Source organism: Nicotiana tabacum, chromosome 24, assembly GCF_000715075.1.
Source record: "Nicotiana tabacum cultivar K326 chromosome 24, ASM71507v2, whole genome shotgun sequence".
NCBI lineage: Eukaryota > Viridiplantae > Streptophyta > Magnoliopsida > Solanales > Solanaceae > Nicotiana > Nicotiana tabacum.
Window position 1 is genome coordinate 94,095,653 of NC_134103.1, and position 23,210 is coordinate 94,118,862.

Sequence of the window (23,210 nt, forward strand, 5' to 3'; positions counted from 1 at the left end):
TATAGTTTTACCTTAACCTCAATCCCATAGGAGACGTACATCCTAGTCGAGTCTTTAATGTTACTCTCATCATTGCATCCTTCATCAATAACATATGTGATTTATAGTTTTGCTAACAACTCACAAATCTTCCTAGTGCAAACTGAGGCAGAAAATCTTGTTCGTTTTGTTTGTTAGATTGCAAGCACCCACCTGGAGAACGAGGGAATTCATTTCAGAGTTATTTCAATTTTCAAGACAGTAGGATCCCGCCTGAAGAATAGGGTCAACCTCCAGTTTTGTTTTCAATTCAAATCGGAAGTAGCACGAGTTGCCTGAAGAATAAGGTTTTTACCTCAAGGCACGGGGTTCGAGATGACAAAAAAAGAAGTCTCAATTCAAAATAAAGAAAAGAAAAAAAAGTGAATACAAAATACATAAGCAGATGAAAGATGTGAACTACTCAAGACATGACTGAAGTCACGAGCACTGCATTCCCCATTTTTATCAGAAGAAGCCGTAGAAGAATGAACTAGCACCTGCAGCTAGCAAGCATCAAGGTTAAAATAAAAAGTCTGCATGAAGAACCATTCAAGACTCAATATCAAGCTTTAGAAGACTTATAGATAGGAATCTTGTAACTCATAGCTGATAGGCTTGTTTAGTTCCTTTAGATTTTGATGTAATAACAGGACCACGGACCGGAGCCTCGACGGAACCTCACTCGATTCTCCAACTCATCATTCCATCATTCTCCTTGAACTACACGCGACCTGATTTCCTTATCACCCGAGATATGTAGGTTGTCCAAAATCAGGATTCGGTTTCACTCTCTTCTCTTTTCTTTGTTTCTTCCTTTTTGAATAATGGTATGGTCAAAAATTAGCCATACGGCTCACCTTGTCTTTTCCTGAAAACTCTTCATGTTTCCAAGCAAAGAGGGGCATGCTGTGAGCACCTAATTTTTTATCATATTTAGATTTTTTATTACTTTCAGTATTTAAATAGTTTTTAAGATTAATCTTGATATTTTAGCTTGTATTTCACCTTTTTATAGATTTTATTTGATAAAATTGAAATCACAAAAATAAAAGAAGATTTAATTTGGACTAGTTATCCTAGAGCCTTGCTTTGTTCAAATGTCCAAATCATGACCCAAATTGGGCAAAACCTGAACCCAATAGCCAAAAACCCATTTTTCTAGCCCAATCCCTTAACCCTAAGCCCTTTCTCCTACCATAAAGAGGGATACACACACTTTAGGGAGGGGTCCGTTTTCTCTCTGAAAAGAATTCTTTCCATTCACTCTTAATGGATTCTCTCATCTTTGTCACTCTCTCAACTAAATAACACACACACAGAAACGAAAAGGGGGAACTGGAGGCCAAACAAAAACCTAGCAGCTTCATTCTTCTTCACCATTTTTTTTATACAAGAATACTTCATCTTCCTCACTTAGCTTCACCATAAAAATCACTGTTCACTTTTAAAATTCAGCAATGAAATGCAGTTGAATCACCAGCAAAATACACCGCAAATAGCCCCAAAAACCAGCAGCTCGGATCCAGTCCAAAACGTCACACAAAACAGCAAAAATTCGAGCTCAAAACAGCCTCAAAACTCATGTAAAACTCCATTAAAGTTAGCCACAAACCACCAGCAAAAAGGACCTCCAAACCCAGTTTCATCTCCACCCCAAAACACCCCATAAAACACCTCAAAATTCAGCAAAACAGCTGCAAAATTGCTGAAGAAGGCTGTCAAAAACTGACCTGAAACATCCCCAAAATCACTCCAAAACCCAGCTGAAAATCAGCCAAATTCCAGTCCCAAACCGGAGCAAAATGGCCAAAAATGCAGCCAAAAATAGCCGCAAATCAGCTGCCGATAACTGCCAAAAAGATCCCCAAAAAACAATGAAATCGGCCGAAAAACCAGCTGAAACAACCACCCAAAACTAGCTGGAACGAAGCACCAAACTACCCCAAAAATAGTCCTCATCGCATCATATTTGTCGATAAGCAGAGCTTCGTTTCAACTAGGTAAGACCACCCACGTTTAGTCGAGTTTTTTTTGGAGTCGAGTTCGAGGCTTCTGGAGCGGGTTTCGATTTGTGGTTCCTTTGGTGCGAGAATTCGGGAGTTTCCTTTGCTCATGTAATTGAAGAAGTTTTCATCTACACAAAGGTCATTTTTTTCTTAATATTATGGTTTTAGTTGATATTTTACTATGATTGACCTAGCTAAAAGTTTTCAACTGCTTTGTTTGTTTACATCTCTGAGAATGTGTGTTGGATGTTTGTTTTGTTTGCTAATTCTTGAGAAGAAGCAATATGACTTGAATCTTAATCCTTCATAAGGCATAAGTTTGGTATTCTGTTTGTGAATTCAAAAGCTTAAATGAATGAAGTTTTGTGTTTTTTGAGAAACATGTCATTATGTTTGCACCATTTTAGCCTGAGTCAGTATGTTAAGAATGACAAATTTAATGTGAATTGCTGCGAATGAATTTGAAACGTAGGGTGCGCTAGGATAATTCAAATGGGCCATTTGGTCGACTGGAATCAGAATAGAGTTTGGATCTTTCTTCTAACAGAACTAGGCCGAAAAGATTTAGTCTTGCGAGGCCCAAAGTAATAAATAATATAGCTGACACATCTTTCCTTGCCTTACAATCATCTCAACCTTAAGAAATTAATCAATTATCGAACATCGTAGTTTGTTTTAGGCGCGATTAATAATAAATCATTGTGACTATGGGTACGGTTCTCGTGGCATGGTCACGATACGTAAATCTCATTGGAGTGTGCGTTTCACGTGACTCGACCTTATAATTTCAAACAATAATAAGAATTAACATGTTGTGAATCGCGGGTGCATTTCACGTGGCGCGATTCGCAATGTGTACAAAAACCGTAAATCCAAATTTGGGTGTGCATTTCATGTGACCCGACCATAACTTCGAATAATAATAAAAATAAATATGTCATAAATCGCGGGTGCATTTCATGTGGCGCGGTTTGCAACGTGTACCCGACCATGCTAAAACCACGAAACTCGGGAGTGCCTCACACCTTCTCCCGGGTTAACAGAATTCCTTACCCGATCTTCTTTGTTCGCGAACCGTAAAATAGAGTCAAATTTCCTCGATTTGGGATTTAAAATGAACCGGTGACTTGGGACACCATCATAATTATTCCAAGTGGCGACTGTGAATAAATAAATAATCCCATTTCGAATTATGTCACTTTAATTGGACAAACTCCCATATCCCTCGGGAAAAAGGAGGTGTGACAACTTGTGAAATGTGATTTTGAGGTGTGGTACCTCGGTTGTAATTCTGATTGTACATCCTATGTTTGGAACTAGGGTTGTGCATAATTTGATAAATACTGAATTACCGTACCGGAATCGAAAATTTTGGCATTTGATATTTTAGTAATCGGTTATGGTATTTGATTTAAGTTTTTATAAATATTAGTATTTGGTATTTTAAAATGAAATACTAAATTACCGATACGGTACCAAAATATATATATTATATTACACAATACACATATAATTAATTATAACATACATATAAAAAATCTAAAATTTTACTTTCCTTTAATCTTTAAGTTCATTAGTTAACTCTAAGCAAGTAACAGGACATTTCTAATGATCAAATTTAGTCTTTTATGTACAGTTTTCTCTTTATGAGTTGATATTTTCTAGTTTTGGACAAAACTTTTGTCAATAAACGTTTTCAGTTTTGTATTTTTGATTACTTTAGTTAAGAATATTACAGTTTATGACTCTATGCACTAGTTAGTATTCAAACCGAAATTACTGAATCGAATAAACCGAAATCGAAAGGAGAAAACAAAACCATACCGAATTTAATTAGGTACGGTAATGGTATAGCATTTTAAGAAACCAAAACCGAAAATACCGAACGAAAATGTCTAAATACCGTACCGACCGACGAACACCCCTATTTGGAATGGTTTTATTGATTGAATGGTTATTGTTTTTCCTTAAATCATGTCACTTGTATTTGATTGTATTTGGTTATTTATTGTTATTCTTGTGTTGGAATAATTGTGACCACTTGTGCGAGTCATGCATTCTACGTAATTTGTTGTGTTACTTTAATGTGCCAATTTGTGCCTCTGTTGTTACTTGGTGAATTGATTGTCAAGATGAATTTACTTACGTGGAGTCATTATCTCATATTCTGTTGAGTTGTTGGTAACATAATGGATTTTAAATAGAAGAGTTATTAACATGCTTTACTTTATGTGGCTCTTAAGATAAAACTCGTCATCTCACTCGGTATTTTACTATTTTTAGATGGTTATCATATTTTAGTTTAATTGATTCGATCTCAAATTAAACTCATTACCATATTTGATGTTTTACTTTACTTAAAATTGTTATCACGCTTTACTTTAGCTAATTCTATATTAAATTCGCTAACTTATCTGATGTTTTACTTTATTTAAAAATGTTATTTTACTTTACCTTATTGACTTCTAAACTAAACTTATTTGATACCCTATTTTGTATAAATTATACTTTATTTTACGCTTTACTCTATTGATACTATTCTAAAATAAACTCATTATCTCATTTGACGTTTTACTTTATTAAAGATTGTCATTATATTTTATTGTATTTAAATAAATCACTCGAACATTTTATTTGGCATAGCGCGTGGACTTTGCCGTGCAAAGGTGATTGATAATGTGGGCACGAGGTTCCATATGTGCCAGATTCGTGATTGGGCCTATGATTTGTGAACAGGGGGTGTGATGCCTCAGAGTGATTCTTGTTGTGCATCATGCGTTGGAAAGACTTGATTACTTGAATTGGCATTTATTTTTCCTAATTGATTTCATTCACATTTTAACTATGTTCTGATTACTTTGCCGTTTTAGTACCTGTTTATTTCTTGTTGCCATTTGATGTTTTCACTATTCCATTGTTAGCCTTATATTGATGTTCTTTCCACTGTTAGCTTTAGATTTATATGCTTACACGGGTTATTGTCTAGTGGGTATTTTGACTTACCTCGTCAGTACTCCATCGAGGTTAGTCTTAATACTTACTGGGTACCGCTGTGGTGTACTCATACTACGCTTCTGCACATTTTTGTTCAGATCCAAATACTTTTAATCGTGTTGGTTTGAGAGTAGTGTCTGCGCGGCTGGAGACTTCAAGGTATACCTACTTGGTGTTCACATGCCTCGGAGTCACCTTCGGATATTATCTTTAATGTTGTTTATCTTTATTTCAAAACAGTATTGTATTTAGAAATTCTAGTGTATGTCAGTAGAGCTTATGACTCTGTACTACCTAGTCTTGGGGATTTGTAGTGATTATCGCCGTGTTGGCATGTATCACCTTTAAACTTCTCATTTATATTAATTCCTGCTTCATATTATCATGTTTAACTGGTTTTACTGTTGTACGTAACCGGTTTACCTAGAGACTAGGCGTCATCACGACACCTATGACAGGATTTTGGGTCGTGACAAATATAATCATATAAAATGCACCCAGTGGTGTGTAATAGTAGTCAATGAAGTGGGTGAAAACCATGAGGTCTCAGTTTCAAAGGTCAAACGGCAATTTGCATTTTAAGCTGAAATAGCTATACTTTTATTTCGTTCTTAATTTAAGAGGAATGTTACTGCTTCGAATTCAAAGTAAAGTTAAAAAGAAAAACAAATAACAGCCTATCATTGTTTCACTCCAATGCCTCCACATCTCTCAGCAAGAAGCAAAAGAGAAAACTTTAGGAGTTATAATGACTCATAATTGTTTAAGTATTGAGTATGTTCTAAATATTGAGTCTATTCTCAGAGGAAACACTATCTGTAGTTTTCATCTTTAAAAGCCTTCGAAGAGAGACCATCACTATGAAATTTCTTTCAAATAGAATGCAATTATCCATCAGGAGGATGTAATCAATGAGCCAGTTTTACAAGTTTGAATTCCAAAAAATAAATGGCCTATCGCTTCTCTCATCCTTTTTTTGTCCTTACAATGGCAGTGAAAGTACATTGTATGACACTGCATTGTTCATTTATCTTTTGATGTACATCTTATCAGGAAATATAATGTACAGAGATCAAAGCAAATATGGAACAAGCTCTGCAGTGTCACGCAGATATTACTTTACCTCCGAGCAATTATTCGGACCAACTGGTTCTCTCAAGCAGGTTGATATTGCCATAACAGCAGCTTCAATAGACGCATCTTCGCCCTGTTTCACACATCAGATTCATACAAGACGCCTTCAAAATCTAAATTCAACTCTAAGGGAAAAGAAAAATTAACAGTTTTACCTTTTCTTTCCAATAAAACATGTTCCCGTATTGCCCGGCCAAACGGCTCCAGAAGCTACGTGGAATGTCAAGATCCACAGTAGCTCCAACATTGAAATTTAGTATGTTGCCTGAACAAATACAGAAAGCACCGAAAGATAAGCCAACAGAACAATTGTAATCTGAAAAAAGAAGAATTTCTGCCGTATTACCAAAGGTAGGATCAGCAACAAAAACTATAGTCCTGTCGTCCACTTGCCAAAAATCTTTGATAGCTAATCCTGTGAATATAGCATTTAAACGTCATATTACACATCTAGCAAAAATTAATCAAGTTGGAAGATAAATTGGACACCAATAGCAACATATGTACCAGGTGTATCAGGATAGTTCTGAGCTAAAACTCTCAGCTTAAAACCAGTAACCTTTTCTATATCCGTGATCTCTTCTGCAAGTCTTTTCTCCTGCAGACTAGTAATAAATCATGAGAAATTCTTTTTCTTCGTATCAAAAAGAAGTTCTTGTAGTTCAAGCAAACATTAGTACGCATAGGATAAGATAGTATGCTCCTTATATAAACTAAACCTTAAGCCACTATATTAAAAGCTCCTAAACAGAGATGCACCAATGTGAAGAAACTACATTGGCAGTCAGCCTTATCTGTTTCCTTATGAAACTAGCATACCCCGAAAGACAAAATAAAAATAAAACGCAGAAGAACAACCAAACTGTATTTTCCAAAAGTGAGATCCAGAATCAAAGAGAATGCAACAAGAAAGCAAACTTCTACTTGCTTGTGGATTTAAAATTCAGACATTAGAAGGGCAAATTTTGAAACCGCACATCCAAAGTCTTTTAGCAGAGAAAACAAACTAGAGAAAAGGCAAGGCAAGTATAATGAGGAGCATAAGCTACATGAAATTTCTCTAAAATAAAGGGACCACATATCATACCTGACCATCTGAGAGGAAGCCAGCAACATCAATAACGGGAGTAAACTCCTTAGGAAGCAATTCCGGCTTGTTAACTCCGACCTTTGCTTCGGCAATACCAACTCCTACAAAGGTTGGTTTAATTTCTACTCAACATTCTAATCTATATTATTATAAAAGTGGGAACTCCAAAATGAAAAAGTTAAAAGACTTAAATACCCCTTTAAATAACTTAAATATTCCTACCTTTTTTTTGATAATTAAATTTCCGACTTATTATGCCGAGAAAGCAAGATGTCGTTTGGTAAAATGAAAATGGCACCATTATGAGAAGACGGTTGTGTAAATGTTTGACACCGACACACAAAAGATTGGTTATTCACAACCGACCATGACTACAAAAAGTGGCCAATACAATTTATATCCGCCTGTTACAATTTGTCGGAGCAATCTCCCATGAAATTTGCAATGAGTCTAGACTTAATGATGTCAATATTTTCTCTCAACTCAATGAAGTAACACCGTCTTCCCCTCCATTATGGATTTGACTGTCAAACAAACCAATTTGTGGGAACATTGAGATGATTTTACCAAGCACATGTCAATTTTAATTTTGGCAGTGCATGAAAGCAACAAATACACCTACGAATTTTTCAAAATTGGAATAAATGGTCCACGATTTTAAATTTTTGTCGCAGTTTATTCCAGGACCCCTTACAGATTTTCCAGAAATGAAGACGGAACCATTTGTTGAGGTAGACATAAAAGCTTTCAATTTGTAGCACGCACAGTATAATGTGTTTTGTCATCAAACAATTTCGTAGAAAAATCTCAATCCCAAGGTGATGATAGAATAAGAAAACAGCAAAATCTACTTTCTTTACTTTCCTCATTATTAATTAATATGTCACTTGTGATTTTTGGAATCTTGTTTCTACAAATGTTGGAATAAATGTTGGTTATGTGCTGATCGATCTCAAATATTTAAAGATTGAAATACCTTTTATATGCACTTCATTCATGTCTTCTAAAGAGAAAAATAAAATATTAATATTTTGGGCATTATACTTAGCAACAATATGATTCTGAGTTACCATTCAGATGGCAGACACTTTGATTATTACGTTGCAAAGTCTTGTGAGAAAGGAAAAAGAAAAATAAGTCTATGATAAGTATCTTTGGAATTTGATATCAAAACAAAAAAAAAAAAAAAAAAAAATTGTATTGCCGCATCTCGACGTAGTAATGGTGTACATTTACCGACTCCTACTTAAATCAAAAATCATGTTGTCAAATTTGGAAAACTAGGATGAATGATGCAGAATAACACGTATGGCAAGAACATTGTTGTAGTCATTGAATGTATGTTTTCTTTAGGTATAGCCTTATCTCCACTTCCCCCCACTCCCACCTCAAAAGAAAATCGGTAATAGTTTTATATATACTCAAAGAGCATAAACACAATACTATGTCTAAAAGTCCATAAGCGAACTCCATCTCCTTTCTTTCCATTTCAGGACTTGGACGATGTCAAGCAAACTAAGCTTATCGAGTTTTTTAAACGTAAGTTAATTTAAAATATGGACTGTTTATCTACATTGTCTTCAATATTGCTTAAAGCTTGAAGTTTGTGATGGAGAACAATGTCCGTGTTATACATTTTAATTTGATGCTGCAAAATATTTATTAGCTAGGTTGCAATGTCATCTCTGAGAAGGTCAGAACTTACTCAAAATTTTGTTTTATTAATTGATATTATTTTTATAAAATGGTGTACGATCCTATGATAAGGTCAGACATCATTCATTTGCTCAAAGTTATTTTAATAATATTAATATTATTTTACATAACTGGATATACACGTGCAACGCACGTGCGAAAAACTAGTCCAAGAAAATAAGTGTAGAGGTATCAATGCACATATTTCCTAAAAGTTAGAACATATCCAAGAAATCCTGAAGTACATTTCCTACTGAATCAGAAAATTATTCATTTCCCCTTCGTAAATGAAAAGAGTATCCAAGAAGCTCAAGAGAGTAACATTTTCTCTAGATGAAGAAAAAGTTGATATATAAGTGGCGAACTATGGAGCATAAGAACAACAGCCAAATCACTGTGATGCAAATAATAATTAAAACACCAACTGAGAAGTTATGAATAATTTAATTAGGTTAACATCCATTGACGTGATAGAAGATATCAAGATTCCAATTGTTAACGTTTAGCTTGTAGGAGGCTAGAAGCTTAAGGATGTAAGATAGCACTTAATCTATGGAAAGTTATGAAGTAAGATGATTCCAGAATAAGTTCAAGTGCTTGTTTCATTTCAACACTATAAATCAAGTTCACTAACATAATTCAGTGTCATTTCAGAAAGCCTACAAGTGGTTCTGTTGTGTTGCTAACCTGGAGGACTACTTTGGAAATTTCATCATAGGCATGTATCTATCCAAGATTCCTCTGCCCCATCCCGGGAAAATCTGGCATCGCCTGCAATATGGCTTATGTATAGGGGTAACTAAGCATGGAAAGATGAGCTTGATAGGATAATTTCAGGTCTCTACTTAAGAGTTTTGGATATTGGCTGTTGAAGCCAGTAATCTGCGTTCTCTACAATCGAAAATTAACAGGATATTGCATCTTGCAAAAGAAAAGCAAGCTATGAAAGATCAGAAATCACATCAAATGTTAGACGCAGATTACAGGATTGCTAAGACAAGGAAACTTGGAAAAGCCAAAACCTCTCACCACCAACCCAACCCCCGCAAGAAAGGAAGACAACAACAACAACCCAGTATAATCTCACTAGTGGGGTCTGAGGATAGTAGTTTGTACGCAGGCTTTAACCCTACCCTAGGGTAGAGAGGTTGTTTTCGATAGACCCTCGGCTCCCTCCCTCCAAGAAGTCCCCACCTTGCTCTTGGGGTAACCTCTTGGTTGGAAGTGGAGGGTGCTCACCACTAGAACAACCCACTTTTGTCCGCAAGAAAGGAAGAAATAAAACAAAATTTTCGTGACCAGGGATTTATGGATCAATCAACTATGCCTAGCTGGAGTTGACAATATGAATCCTATAGAGTATCCATCATAGATACATTAAGTCTATGCTGACCATGAACCTAAGGCAACCTCCTCCTTTATCCTCGATTTGGCATTGGCTATCCTTTCGGAAAGTCACATAAGCATATCTACAAAATGGAGCACCCAAAGATATGGACTAGTGATCAATCAATTGGGAGGAGAACCATGAGGTCTAACGTTCAAATCCTACAAAAGGCAAAGAACACTAGGTGATTTATTCTCATCTGCCTAAGCCTTGGTGGACAGAGTTATCTGGTACTTATGCTTAGTGGAAAGTAGCAAGTACCGGATGGGATAACACGCAAGCAGGCTTGGACACCACCGTCATAAAAAAAAGATTATCTTCATACTAGTCTCAAAATAATAATTTGATGAGTTATGAATAATTCCGTGAAGATCTATACATCATATAAAACGGGGACAGTCACAATTAGAAATTTTTATACTACATGTCAATGTATCTACTAGTTAGCTATAGCTACCAGATAATTCAGTGCTTACTCTGAATTCCTCGTAACTTGCTTTTGCAAATCCTTCCAACCCATCTAAGCTTTTAATACAAATGGCACAGCGAAAAAACGGCAACATTACAAAAGAAATTCAGAGCAGTAAATTTACAGTTCTATCATTAGGACAAAATTAAGTCGAAATTTTAAGATTACTAGTAAGAACCCATTTGCAACAAATTATAAAAAAACTAAAAGACAATGTCTAAAGCAATTATCAAACAATAAAATTTAAGGGGAAGATAAATAACCTGTGAAGGAGAGAGCAAGAACTAAAGAGCCAGAGAGCACGAAATTCAAAGTCTTGGATGAAAATTCCGAAAATTTGGATAATTGGGGTACTGAGTTTTCATTTCGGACTGAAATTCGGAAATGGGAATGTGATGCTTTGATGGGATGGATAGAAGGAGAGTAACAAATGTTGCGAAACGTTAGAGATGAAGGAAGATGGAAAAGAGAGGCCATTTTTAGTGTTCTCGTGTCTATTGGAATGGGCACGTATCCTCTGTCTAGAATATTGTATAGTAATTTATTTCAAAAATAGTGAGATTTATATGGATGTTAATTGAAAAATACTCACGGTTCAAAAGTAATCAAAATTTAGCCATTTTTTATATAAAGATAAATTTGAACGAAAATACTGTTTAAAATTCGAAAAATATTCCATCATATTATACTGAAAATATATCGGTCCAGCATAATATGTTGGAAGTTCACACACATGTGTTCCAATCTCCAATATATTATGCGGCAACTTTCCGCATATTGGAGTTTCAACATAATATGCTGGAAGTTTATATACAGGTGCATCAATCTCCAGTATATTATGCTGGACCGGTCCGTATTGCAGCAAAATAGTGACTATTTTTCAATGACTTTGCAAATGGTGGCTATTTTTGAATTACCAGTCTGAAAACTGACTAGTTCTTGCTATTTTTACAATTTATTCCTATTCTTTTTAAACTTTTCTTTTTTCTTGTGACCGAAAACTTGGCTTATTGTTTGGTGAGGAATAAAAATATTTTTTTACTACCAGTATTGCCCCTCTTTTTTTTTTTCCTTTCCCTCAAACCTCATAGTGAAAGGTTAGGTTTGGCCATAATTTTTTTTATTTTTTTGGAAAATTTTACTTTTTTTGTGGAATCAGTGTTAAAAATTTAAATTTCACTGAAGTTGAATTTTGAAATTTTTCAAAAATTTAAAAAACTCTAAAAATCAGTTTTTCAAAATTTTCACTTCAGATCGCTGATAAAAACTCAAAAACAGCTCCAAATTGTATTCATGTCCAAACACAACTCTAATTTTTAAATTATCATTTTTACTTGAAAAAAATTGCTTTTTTTCGAAAATTCACAATTCTTATGTCCAAACGCCCACTAATTTACTTTAGCAAATTAAAGAGGAAAAAACAGATTTAATAACAATAACATACGCAGTGTAATTCCAAAAGTGAAGTCTAGAGAGCCTGAAGTGTACCCAGACCTATTCAATAAAGTAGAAAAATTATTTCCAATGGACCTACGCCTCAAGGAAAAAAAAAACAGATTAAAGAGTGAAAAAGATGTCTTGTAAGTTACTTAAGATGCTAGAGTTCTTGATACTATTACCCATAATCAAATGCTTAAAGTATTTACAAAGTATCAATACTATTATAATTTATTCACAGCCAAACTCTTATTTTGATGTAACACGTAAACAACTATTTTAGTTATCGATTGTCAGATAAGCGTTAAAATTTCACATCCCCTTTTTAATTTTTCCTCTTATTAGTAAAGTGGTACTATTGGTGGAAAAAGAAAGTGAAGTGGTTCTCTCCCTTTATATGTAAACAAATAAAATAAAATGAAATACTTGCTATGAATTTAAAAAGGTAAAGAAAGAATATTTAAGGGAAATGTCATGTGGAAAATTTTGTTTCTAATTTGTGATATTTGATTAGTACATATTTTTAATATGCACTTAGAAATCATAACAATCTAAAAATTTAAGCTAAGAAAAATAGAAGAAGAAGATAAAATATAGTAAGAATTATAAATATTAGTTCAAAAAAATTATTATACGCATAGGAAGTTAAAAAGCTTAACTTTATAAAGTAAAGAATTTCGAATATGCACATTAATAAATTCTTTGACAATCCTAAGTCAAATTTAACGTTATAAAACTATTTTTTATAGCTTACACATTTGTTTATTAATATTGAAGATATTATTATTATAACTTTTAAGGGCATAGAAGTCCGATAATATTATAGGGTCATTATTCTTTCACATTCAACTTTTGATCTCCATGCTTATAATATAGTATGATATGACGATAACTTCAAAATTGAGAGTAATATATTCTAAAAATAATTTAAATTATCATACTTTTTATGTATAAGAAATTTTTTTAATTAATGCATGATTAAATATGGTTAGTAAAATTTCAAGGAACCAAATCAAAATGCATCAATAACTAAAATGACCAAAACTGTAATTTCCTTTTTCGAACTTCTACTGAAATCAATTTACTTCTATAAATAAAGGTTCTGGGCTCTCATTTTCAACTCCTCCATTCAAAAGTTCCTTTTCATCATCTTCCTCGTTAGGGTTTATCACAATTAGTGCATAAACCCTCTTCCCATTTGCAGCAATTACATCTCTTTCTTCCAAAATTGGTGCATTTTTGGAAATCAATTTACTAGTCAAGCGCGCGAATTCTCAAATCCCAGTCGCTGAAAATTAGCTGTAAGTACACAATTACAAATTCACATAGAAACCTAACCTCGAGTAACCTCTGTGTATATGTGTACTTTTTTACATGCGCTAGAGTTTTGCCTTTGCTCGCTAATGCAGCCTGGTATTTAGGGGTTCATGAATTGTGCGTTTGTGATTTGTTCATTTTGAGTTTTAGGGATTTTGTCCGTGGTCACCCTGTCATGTGACCAGGAAGGAGGTCATGGATTCAAGCCGTGGAAACAGACTCTTGCAGGAATGTAGGTAAGCCTGCGTACAATAGACCATTGTGGTCCGGGCTTTCCCGGACACTGCGCATCGCGGGAGCTTAGTGCACCGGGCCCTTTTTTTTTTTTTTTAAATTTTTATGCTGTGGTTTTATAAGTAAGCCAAAGATGAGCTGAAGGGTAAGGTTTTTGAGGAAAAAGGTCCTAAATGATTTTAGAATTTGAATATGAACAATGGAGGTAAAGCGGAAAGTGAAAAAGAAAAAGAGAATAGAGTTTATGATGATAGGAAAGAAAGAGCTAGTACTGATGATTTTGGTCAAGCAATATCGAGAACTGCAGCTGCACAGATATGCGAAAATATTGGATTTGAGGGCTTTAACGAATCAGCTCTTGAATCATTTGCTGATATTACGGTTAAGTATCTTTGTGACTTAGGCAAGACTGCAACTTTCTGTGCTATTTTAGTTGGGAGGACAGAGGTCAATGTCTTTGATGTAATACAAGGATTAGGGGATTTGGGTGTGTCCACAGGTGCATCAAAGGTGAAACATTGTGGATTGGATTCTCGGACTATTAAGGGGATTGTTGAGTTTGTGAAATCTGCTCAAGAGATTCCATTTTCGCAACCTCTTCCATGTTTTCCAGTGATTAAAGATAAAAGGAAGATACCCAGTTTTATACAAATGAATGAAACTACAGCGTTTAAGCACATACCTTTATGGCTGCCTGCATTTCCTGATCGGCATACTTATGTACGCACCTCTACATGGAACGAGAGAACTTGTGATCCCCGAGCTGATAAAGTTAAGTTAGCAAGGCAGCGAAGGAAGGCGGAAAGGTCTTTGTTGAATTTGCAGCAACGATTGGTGTGCAACGGTTCAACCGAGGTATCAGCTTCCAATGAACCAGATGATGTTAGGATTGAATCAAGTGTTGATGCAAGTGGAAACGCATTTGTTGCAGTGTCTTCAGAAGCTAGAGAAAAAGACATGGCTGCAGTTTCCCTCGCAGCTAAACTTTCCAATGAAACGGACAAAAACCATGTTTCTTTGCCGGATATTTATTCTCCTGCAATTGAGACATTGAAGGATGATCCTTCTGAAACAGGAAATGGTGTGGAAGAAAATCCTCCTGACCAGAGGAATGCTGTCTGTTTAGAGTGTAAACCAGGTAAGAAAGTCTGGTGCGATTCTTTAGATCTGAGACTTCGGAACAATGGTTCTGGGAGAACAGCATCTGGGTTCAGGCGGGATGAAGAGAAAAATGACAAGAAGAGGAGAGCAGAGTTGATACTTAGACAATCTATTGAAAACCAGCAGGAGTTGACCCAGTTGTAAATTAGTTCATAGAATGGCTAGCTTGATGGGTTGTTCCATATATTCTGTTAGAAAAGGTCAGCAATTGATTAGGCTAGGTAAAAAGTCGGTCGAATACTTTCCTGTGAATGGCCCACGTCTATGACGAAGTCTGATGTAGCGCAAAGAATTTTTGGACATTAGTTGCTTAACCTCCATTGACTGATTTGTTCCCTTACCCTAACAAACAAATGAAACAGGAGGAAGTATGATTTTAAATGGAAACTATTGAGGATGGGATCTTGTATTTCTTGAAGGCGGACGTCTGGATTCTTTTTTTCCATGCAAATTTGAAGTAAAACTGGGAGTGTAATAATTAAAGGAATAAGAATAGATGAAGCTATGAACTCCATCTGATATATGCTACGGCAGAAATAGACAATGTCAATCATGTTAATTTTTTGCTGCTGTTTTCAGGCCCTAAAATTGTAGTTCCACACTTGTATTATTTACTATTTTCTTTATAGATGAGAGACTTTATTCCTGTGCAAAATCTTGTTCCAGCCTTGTCTGCCACCACTTGCTTCCTAGTAAATACTTCGTATGAGGATCTTTTCTTATGTTGTTCACAAAGCATGATGCAGCGTCATTTTTTTTTTTATTTGCACCGGGTGTCCAAGTCTCTTTGAGCCCCGACTAATCCCGGGGGTGCACAGGCCCTCGGCAAGGAGTTTCCCGCATCGGTTAATTCAGGTTTTACCCAGTCCGATGGCCCTCAGAAATTGTTTGCACCCAGTGGATTTCGAACTTGAGACCTTGAAAGGGAGCAAACCCCAAGACTCAAGTCAATTGCCACCAGGCCAACCCCTGAGGGTTATGCAGCGTCATTCTTGGCTGACTGATTACTTTTGTTTATTTCGTTGCTGAGACACTTTGTAGTCTTATCTCCATTCAGAATACACTGCTTAATTTCATTGTGCTATTTATATAGAATTATAGTGATTGTCTTTAGTTGGCTGCTTGGCTGATTTGTAAAACTCAAAGCAACTAATCTGCCAAAGCCGTTGGATTGGCTAAATTCAGCTGTGCAGTCACAACACATGAAATACCAAGCTTCTTTCTCGTAAAGCCAGAAGGGTAGAGAGCTGTGTTCATTTCCTGTAATCTACTGTTAGCTATATCGTTTTCCTATGAATATTTTGCTTCCACCACATCTTACTGAAATAACAGGGTGTGGCAGCCTTATTTCGATTTATAGCTAATATGGCTGAGGATTAAATTTGCAAATTTTGATTTGATGATTTGGCTTCATCCAAGTATTAGCCAGTGTTTGCATTTCGTTTATTTGAAACAACTACGTGACAGAAACTCACAGACATCAATGTGCACTATAGTCATGATATTTACATTTTGGTTGCCTGAAACCAACAACTGTTGTGTACCTTTTTTTGAAAACTATTTTTCATTAGTTGCACTTTTTTTTAAACTCTGATGTACTGCAGCATTATATGTTGATCTCAGCGTAAAAGAAGTCTTTGGATCTCACTAGCTTCACATGGTATGGCTATCACACCTTGCTGGTAATATCCAAATTCTCTTTCTGCTTCTTCTAGTAACTTGATAAAAGCAGGATGAGAAAGAAAATCTAACGCCAGCGAAAATTTCCTTGGCGCTGCATTCACCCCGAGAGCGAGCACCGAGAAGTGCCCTTTCTTTATGATAGTTGTAACTTGAGCTTTCCTTTTCTTCCAGTTGCTGATGTTGTGGAGAAACATATTGTCAAAAAGCTTTATGATCTGCTTAACCCTGGGAAAATAGCCCCCACATATCGCTTTTGTTTTTTGGCTTTTCTTGTTCATTCTTATTCTTCTAATGTGCTGAAAAAGTTCAAGTTCTTGTTTCTCTTTTGAGAAAGTTTTAGGTGACATTTTCAGCGGAATTGGAATCTCATATATATAGTGTCTGACTACTATGGCAGCCTTATTTATTTTCTCATTTGACAAGCCATTTTAGGGTTATCCAATTTGTCCTCCCCACAAAGGGACACACCAGAGATGTCACTGTTGAAGGGGTTTTGGGTAACATGGATTGCCACTTGCCAGTAAACATTCCTACTTTATCCACTTTATATTTTCATTTTGACACCATTTGTAATGAAAATTGATTTCTCTCATAAATTCTTTTTGTCTTTTTCTTTCTTCTTTTGTTTGTTATTTCTTGTCACTTAGAAATTCTCGAAAGCAAGTTGGGCGCATGATGTCTAATTTCAATGGATAATGGGTCCATCATCTACTATTCTTTACTTAAATATTAATCTTTCATTTGTTGCATAATTCGAATTCGTGATGTGCACTTAACCAACACATCATGCGGTTGCACTTTTACTACTGAACCAAACCCCTCATTTTCTAGTCCTCACCTAATAAACGCTCACCCACAGTGTTTATGCAAAAATTTCAAGAGATCAAATCTTAGTGGTTACAAATTAAATTGCGAATACATATTATTTAAGCACGATTAAGTTAGAATGTGTGAATAAAAAAAGACAAGTGTACATTCGTTGGTCTTGTAAACACAAGTGTGGGTAAATTTCACCTACCTTATCCATTCTCCCTACCCTCCCTCACACACATAATTTAATGGAAATACTGATATCTCACTTTGAATAATTAGGAACTTGTGTTGGAGCTATGTTTCTTGAATTTTATTGTATACAAATACAACCATACAATGTGTATGCAAACCGTGGCTAAGGAAGCAACCACAGAAAGTTATGAAGTAGAAAATGACTGTTGAAGTACTGTTCACCAAAGATGTTTCCTTATTGGCTAGTAAAGAATTTGAATGGTAAGCACACTAGAAACGGGGCATTTACAAGTTCAGATATATAAAAAAAAATTAGCTTAGTACAATGCACCTGGGAATTGGGATAGATATTATGTTCATTGCTAAGTTGCTATGATAAGAACATATTTGCTGTATTCATAGCTGGCCCCTTATCCCAGCCTCTTCTGTTCCTCAATTCCACTCCATTTTTGGAATGTTCCCATTTATTCTCTTCCATTCACTACGTGGTCTAATATGAGCTTTTGTTTGAACAATTTGACTATCTTAGAGTGTTTCTTCAGAAATGTAATCAATTCTTTGGACCACAATACCTATTTTGCTGTTATGAATTAACAAACAGCATTTCTGAAAATTATGAACGTTCATTAGTAAAATAAAAAATGAATAAGATCTCTACATTCAATAAGATAAGTGAAAAGGGTTCCTCTAAACAATGACTGGCGCATTATAACCAGAACTAAATGTCCCAAAACCAATTAACAAGTGAAAATGGAGTAGTTTAATATTAACAGCTAGAGCAATTCCAGTACGTTATCACTTCATCAGGTTGACATCAATTTCCAAAGGAAATGACTTCCCACGGTGCTTAAAGAGCATAAAATCAAGACTGGCAGGTGAAGCAAACACCTGCATTCTAGTCTTTTAGTAGATATTTCAATCTTTGTAATTAAAAGAAAATACTTTCCGTCTCAATTAATGTGATGGTATTTGATTGAGCATGAGTTTAATAAAGAACGGAATAGTTTTGAAACCTATGGTCTAAAACAAGTCATAGACATTTGTGTGGCTATAAATTTCTCATTAAAGGTAAAATGAGAAGTTTAAAGTTAAATTATTTGTAAATAAGAAAGTATGTGATAGACTAAAAAAGAAAAGTATGTCACATCAACTGGGACATAGGGAGTATTAGATACTATATACTCCGTTCCAATTTAAGTAAACATATTTGACTATGTACAAAGTTTAAGTAAGAAATGAATATTTTAAAATTTGTGATCCTAAATAAGTCATAATATTTGTGTGGCTATAATTATGTTAAAAGTTATGTTCAATATCCTAGGGTATATATTTGTGTGGGTATAAATTTCTCGGTTAAGGTAGAACTGAAAGTTTAAGGTAATTAAATTCATTCCAAATTAAGAGAGGGGTAATTCTTTTTGGAACAAACCAAAAAAAAAAAAAAATGTTCACATCAACTGAAACGGAGAGAGTACTACTAACATCTTGAGAAACACCCACAAGAACAGATCAGTTTTTGTATCCCACAACATGTCATGTAGCTAGCTATACCATAAAAAATGAGCATAAGTTGCGAATAGATCCAAGAAAACACAGAATGTGGTTTAAAAATAACGTTGTTTTAATATCTGATTCTCATTCTACCACTAGCTTTGATGGTCTTGCAGTTAGATGATACAATTGTACTCTAAGTGATGGCTATATTTCCTCTTCCAAACATATATTCAGGTTCTCTAATGCATAATCAATATTTGGATTAGCTTAGGTTTTTCTCTTGTAGTTAGGTCCGTTTTCGTAACCGTATTCTAAAGGTTTTTAGCTTTGATTACAGCTCGCACAAGGATATGAGCTGAATTAAGGGGAATAATATTTCTTGTTTTGAGTGCGAACTAATGGTTACAAGCCGAAAAGAAGCTCGGTTTGGCTCTTGAAATATTAGGGCTAGGTGGTTTGCTCATTTAGATTAGTATAGAAAAGAGAATCAGAATTCAGAGCTACTTTGTGAAGTCATAACTTAACTACTGTAGGTTGTACAAATTGGAATGGGACACTTAAAAGCTGCTTCCGCCAATGTAAGTACGTAACTTATAATGCTTATTGCACTTGTTTTTGACATTGAAATATATTTTTTGCAGTCTAAACATATTGATAGTAGAATGCAGCACTTTGATGTCCCTTTGGTTTTCTAGTTCCCAGGAAATTTTGAAGAGATGATTGATTGTACCACTAATTATCAAAGTTCATTGCCTATCTTCCACATTCTCATGCACTTCCACATGCGGACCGGGTCACCGAATCCGTTAGCCTTAGCAAAAATCATGTATATATCATTATATATTTGTATTTGTATATATAGTGAGGAACCTTAACAGCTTTCCTTGACGACCCCCCCACCCCACCCCCCCCAAAAAAACCACTATTACTCCATTAGTAGTCAACTAGTTTTTTTTTTCTTTTATCCTTTCTTTAGTCAATTTCGGTACATAATAGTCAATTTCGGTACATAATAGTCAATTTTTATTTTTTTTTTTGTACAAATCCCTCCCTCAAAATCAAGAGCCCAAAACGCAGCTCATGTGAAATAGAAAATTACAAACCCTTCCGCACAGGCCCTAAATATTCGAGCAAAAATCACTTCGACAAAATAGATGTATTCGTCGACTCCGACTCGGCAAAGGTGACTGAGAATTTGAGACTCTTCTTAAATTCCTCGACTGTTGTATACCATTGATCTTAATTTTATTTGAGTAAGTTTTTGATATTTTTGAAGTTTGAACACCCTTTTGATCTTGTTTTTCTTTTCCTTTTTTTTTTTTTGTTGAAAAAAATTAGAAATCATGAAATTTGAAATAAGTTTAAATCCCACTTTTTGCTTTGAACTTTCTCTTTCTTTAAAAGTTTTATCTCCCATTCCACAAGGAGAAAAATTTGGAAAAGGTAAATTAAAGAATTAAGCATGGCGGGGAAGTAAAAAGATAGTATAAGTTTTTACAGGAATAGGAGTGGAGTTGGATCCACATAATGACCAATAAAGTTCACCTTTTGTAGATTGTACAATATAAAATAAATAGGACGATTTTATGTGCCATTCTTCCATATGAAAATCATAAGTGGGTGATGTAAAATAACTTTGGTTTTATTTGACGATTGCAATGGTAGAAAGAGCACTCTTAGCCATTACATTAAAGATGAATTGCGTAGTAGTATTATTGATATATTTTTAAAAATATTTAGTTTGTTATTTTAAGAATGAATTACTTGCAAATATAAGCAATAATAATATTATTGATCGTTTTTAAAATATAAAAACGTGTCGAGTTTAAGTATAAGTATAAGTGAATGATGTACTTTTGTTATTAGTACCAAATTAATAATATTCGATAATATTGACTTGGTTTAATGTTAAGTTATCATAAGAATCACGTTTTCAAAGAGTTCCGTGTCAAATTTTGTCACTAGTAATTGACATATTTAAAGATACTAATGGTCATGTCACGCTCAAATCCTGAATCCATCTTGCTTCCAAATAATTAAGTTCTCATGCTCAAACTTCGATTGTCTGTCAACTAAGTAATACTAGACACAATCAGAGTAAGGCCAAAGTCATCATAGGCCAAAATAAAGTTCACCTTTTGTAAAATGCAAAATAATTTGGACGATTTTCGGTGCCATTCTTCCAGATGAAAATCACAAGTGAATAATGTAAAATAACTTCGATTTTATTTGTCGATTGCAATGGTAGAAAGAGCATACTTATCTATTACATTAAAGATGAATTGCGTAGTAGCATTAGTGATACATTTTTAAAAATGTTTACTTTGTTATTTTAAGAATGAATTACTTGCAAATATAAGCAATAATACTATTATTGTTCCTTTTTAAAATATAAAAACGTGTCGAGTTGGATGATATACATTTGTCATTAGTACCAAATTAATGATATTGGATAATATTGAATTAATTTAATGTTAAGTTATCATAAGCATTACATTTTTATAGAGTTTCGTGCCAAATTTTGTCACTAGTGATTGACATATTTAAAGATACTAATGCCCCGTCACACTCAACTCCTGAATCCATCTTGTTTCCAAACAATTAAGTTCTCATGCTCAAACTTCGACGGTCAGTCAACTAAGTAATACTAGACACAATCAGAATAAGGCCAAAGTCATAGGCCAAAATAAAGTTCACCTTTTGTAGATTGTAAAATGTAAAATAACTTGGACGATTTTCTGTGCCATTCTTCGAGATGAAAATCACAAGTGGGTGATGTAAAATAACTTTGATTTTATTTGTCAATTGCAATGGTAGAAAGAGTATTTTTATCCATTACATTAAAGATGAATTGCATAGAGTATTAATGATACATTTTTTAAAATGTTTAATTTGTTATTTTAAGAATGAATTACTTGCAAATATAAGCAATAATACTATTATTGATTGTTTTTAAAATATAAAAACGTGTCGATTTCAAGTATGAGTGGATGATGTACTTTTGTTATTAGTATTAAATTAATGATATTCGATAATATTGAATTGGTTTAATGTTAAGTTATCATAAGTATCACATTTTTAAAGAGTTTCGTGCCAAATTTTATCACTAGTAATTAACATCTTAAAAGATACTAATGGCCCCGTCGCGCTCAAATACTGAACCCATCTTGCTTCCAAATAATTAAGTTCTCATGCTCAAACTTCAATTGTAAGTCAACTAAGTACATATTTTTCCCATTGAGATAATATAGTGAAATATAGTACTCTTCCTCCAATTTTATGCTAAGGGGTTTACGCAAAAAGAATCAAACCTAACCTTTAGTGTGAATTTACGTACAATCTTCTAAGTTTTTTGAATTAAAATTTATATATTTGAATGTGAAAAGTACTATGAGTCAGCAAAGTTAATAATTTAAAATATTTAAAAAGAGTTTGAGAAATTATATTATGTAATAAAGTATAAATAAATTTCTTTTGTTATATAGTATAAACTATTGAGTCCCGCAGTGCAAACTGCAAAGGGTAAAGTCCAATGAAGCGGTAACAAGATTTTAAAGTGTTTTAGGTCACATTTTCAAGCATTCTGTTTACCCGAAAAACGGATAGAGTTAAATTTATACGTAGTTCTAAGGATATATGGTGCAACTTAATACAAATTATAGAGATAAATAGAAATACCCAATATAGGTCGAAAAGAATGCTAAATAGATAAGGTTGCAAAAAAGATGAAATTTAGGACTAAACAAGTGGAATCAATTTAAGAAGCTTGAAAGAACAACTCTTCACTATCGAGAATATGGTATTTGGATTACAATGTAAGCATAAAATTTGCCCTCTACACAAATGATAACTATCTCTTTTATAGTAGAGGGGTCTTACTTTATGTATAATTAAAAATACATAGTGGGAGACCCATGATAAATCAGCTTTTTCACAATTCCTGCCGAGATTCTCTCCTCTAGTGGGATTGCAACGGCTCTTGTCTATGAGCTCGATATTGATTTGAGTTTTCGGTCTTGACTCGAGCTCTCGATCTTGGCTCGAGCTCGATTCTGACTTGGACCCTTGAAATAATTCGGGGTC

The 23,210-nt window shown here is 34.4% G+C and overlaps 2 protein-coding genes across 3 annotated transcripts; one reads left to right on the forward strand and one right to left on the reverse strand.

Moving 5' to 3' along the window:
- Positions 1–5,883: 5,883 nt before the first annotated feature.
- On the reverse strand, positions 5,884–11,313 carry LOC107794150 (thylakoid lumenal 15.0 kDa protein 2, chloroplastic-like). Of its 2 annotated transcripts, XM_075248119.1 has the most exons (7): positions 11,060–11,313; positions 10,804–10,847; positions 7,243–7,346; positions 6,663–6,760; positions 6,502–6,570; positions 6,311–6,420; positions 5,884–6,228 (listed from the first exon to the last, which is right to left on the reverse strand). In XM_075248119.1, exons 1-7 carry the CDS (start codon positions 11,271–11,273, stop codon positions 6,136–6,138), a joined length of 732 nt encoding a protein of 243 aa, XP_075104220.1. In that variant the 5' UTR covers positions 11,274–11,313; the 3' UTR covers positions 5,884–6,135. The 2 variants fall into 2 exon arrangements, with proteins under 2 accessions (XP_075104220.1, XP_016472101.1); XM_016616615.2 differs by lacking the exon at positions 10,804–10,847 and having other exon boundaries at positions 6,663–6,753.
- A 2,034-nt stretch (positions 11,314–13,347) lies between these two features.
- Positions 13,348–15,600, forward strand: LOC107794151 (transcription initiation factor TFIID subunit 8-like). Its single transcript, XM_016616616.2, has 2 exons — positions 13,348–13,534; positions 13,701–15,600. The coding sequence occupies exon 2, from the start codon at positions 13,977–13,979 to the stop codon at positions 15,087–15,089; it is 1,113 nt and encodes a 370-aa protein (XP_016472102.1). The 5' UTR covers positions 13,348–13,534; positions 13,701–13,976; the 3' UTR covers positions 15,090–15,600.
- The last annotated feature ends 7,610 nt before the right edge of the window (positions 15,601–23,210 follow it).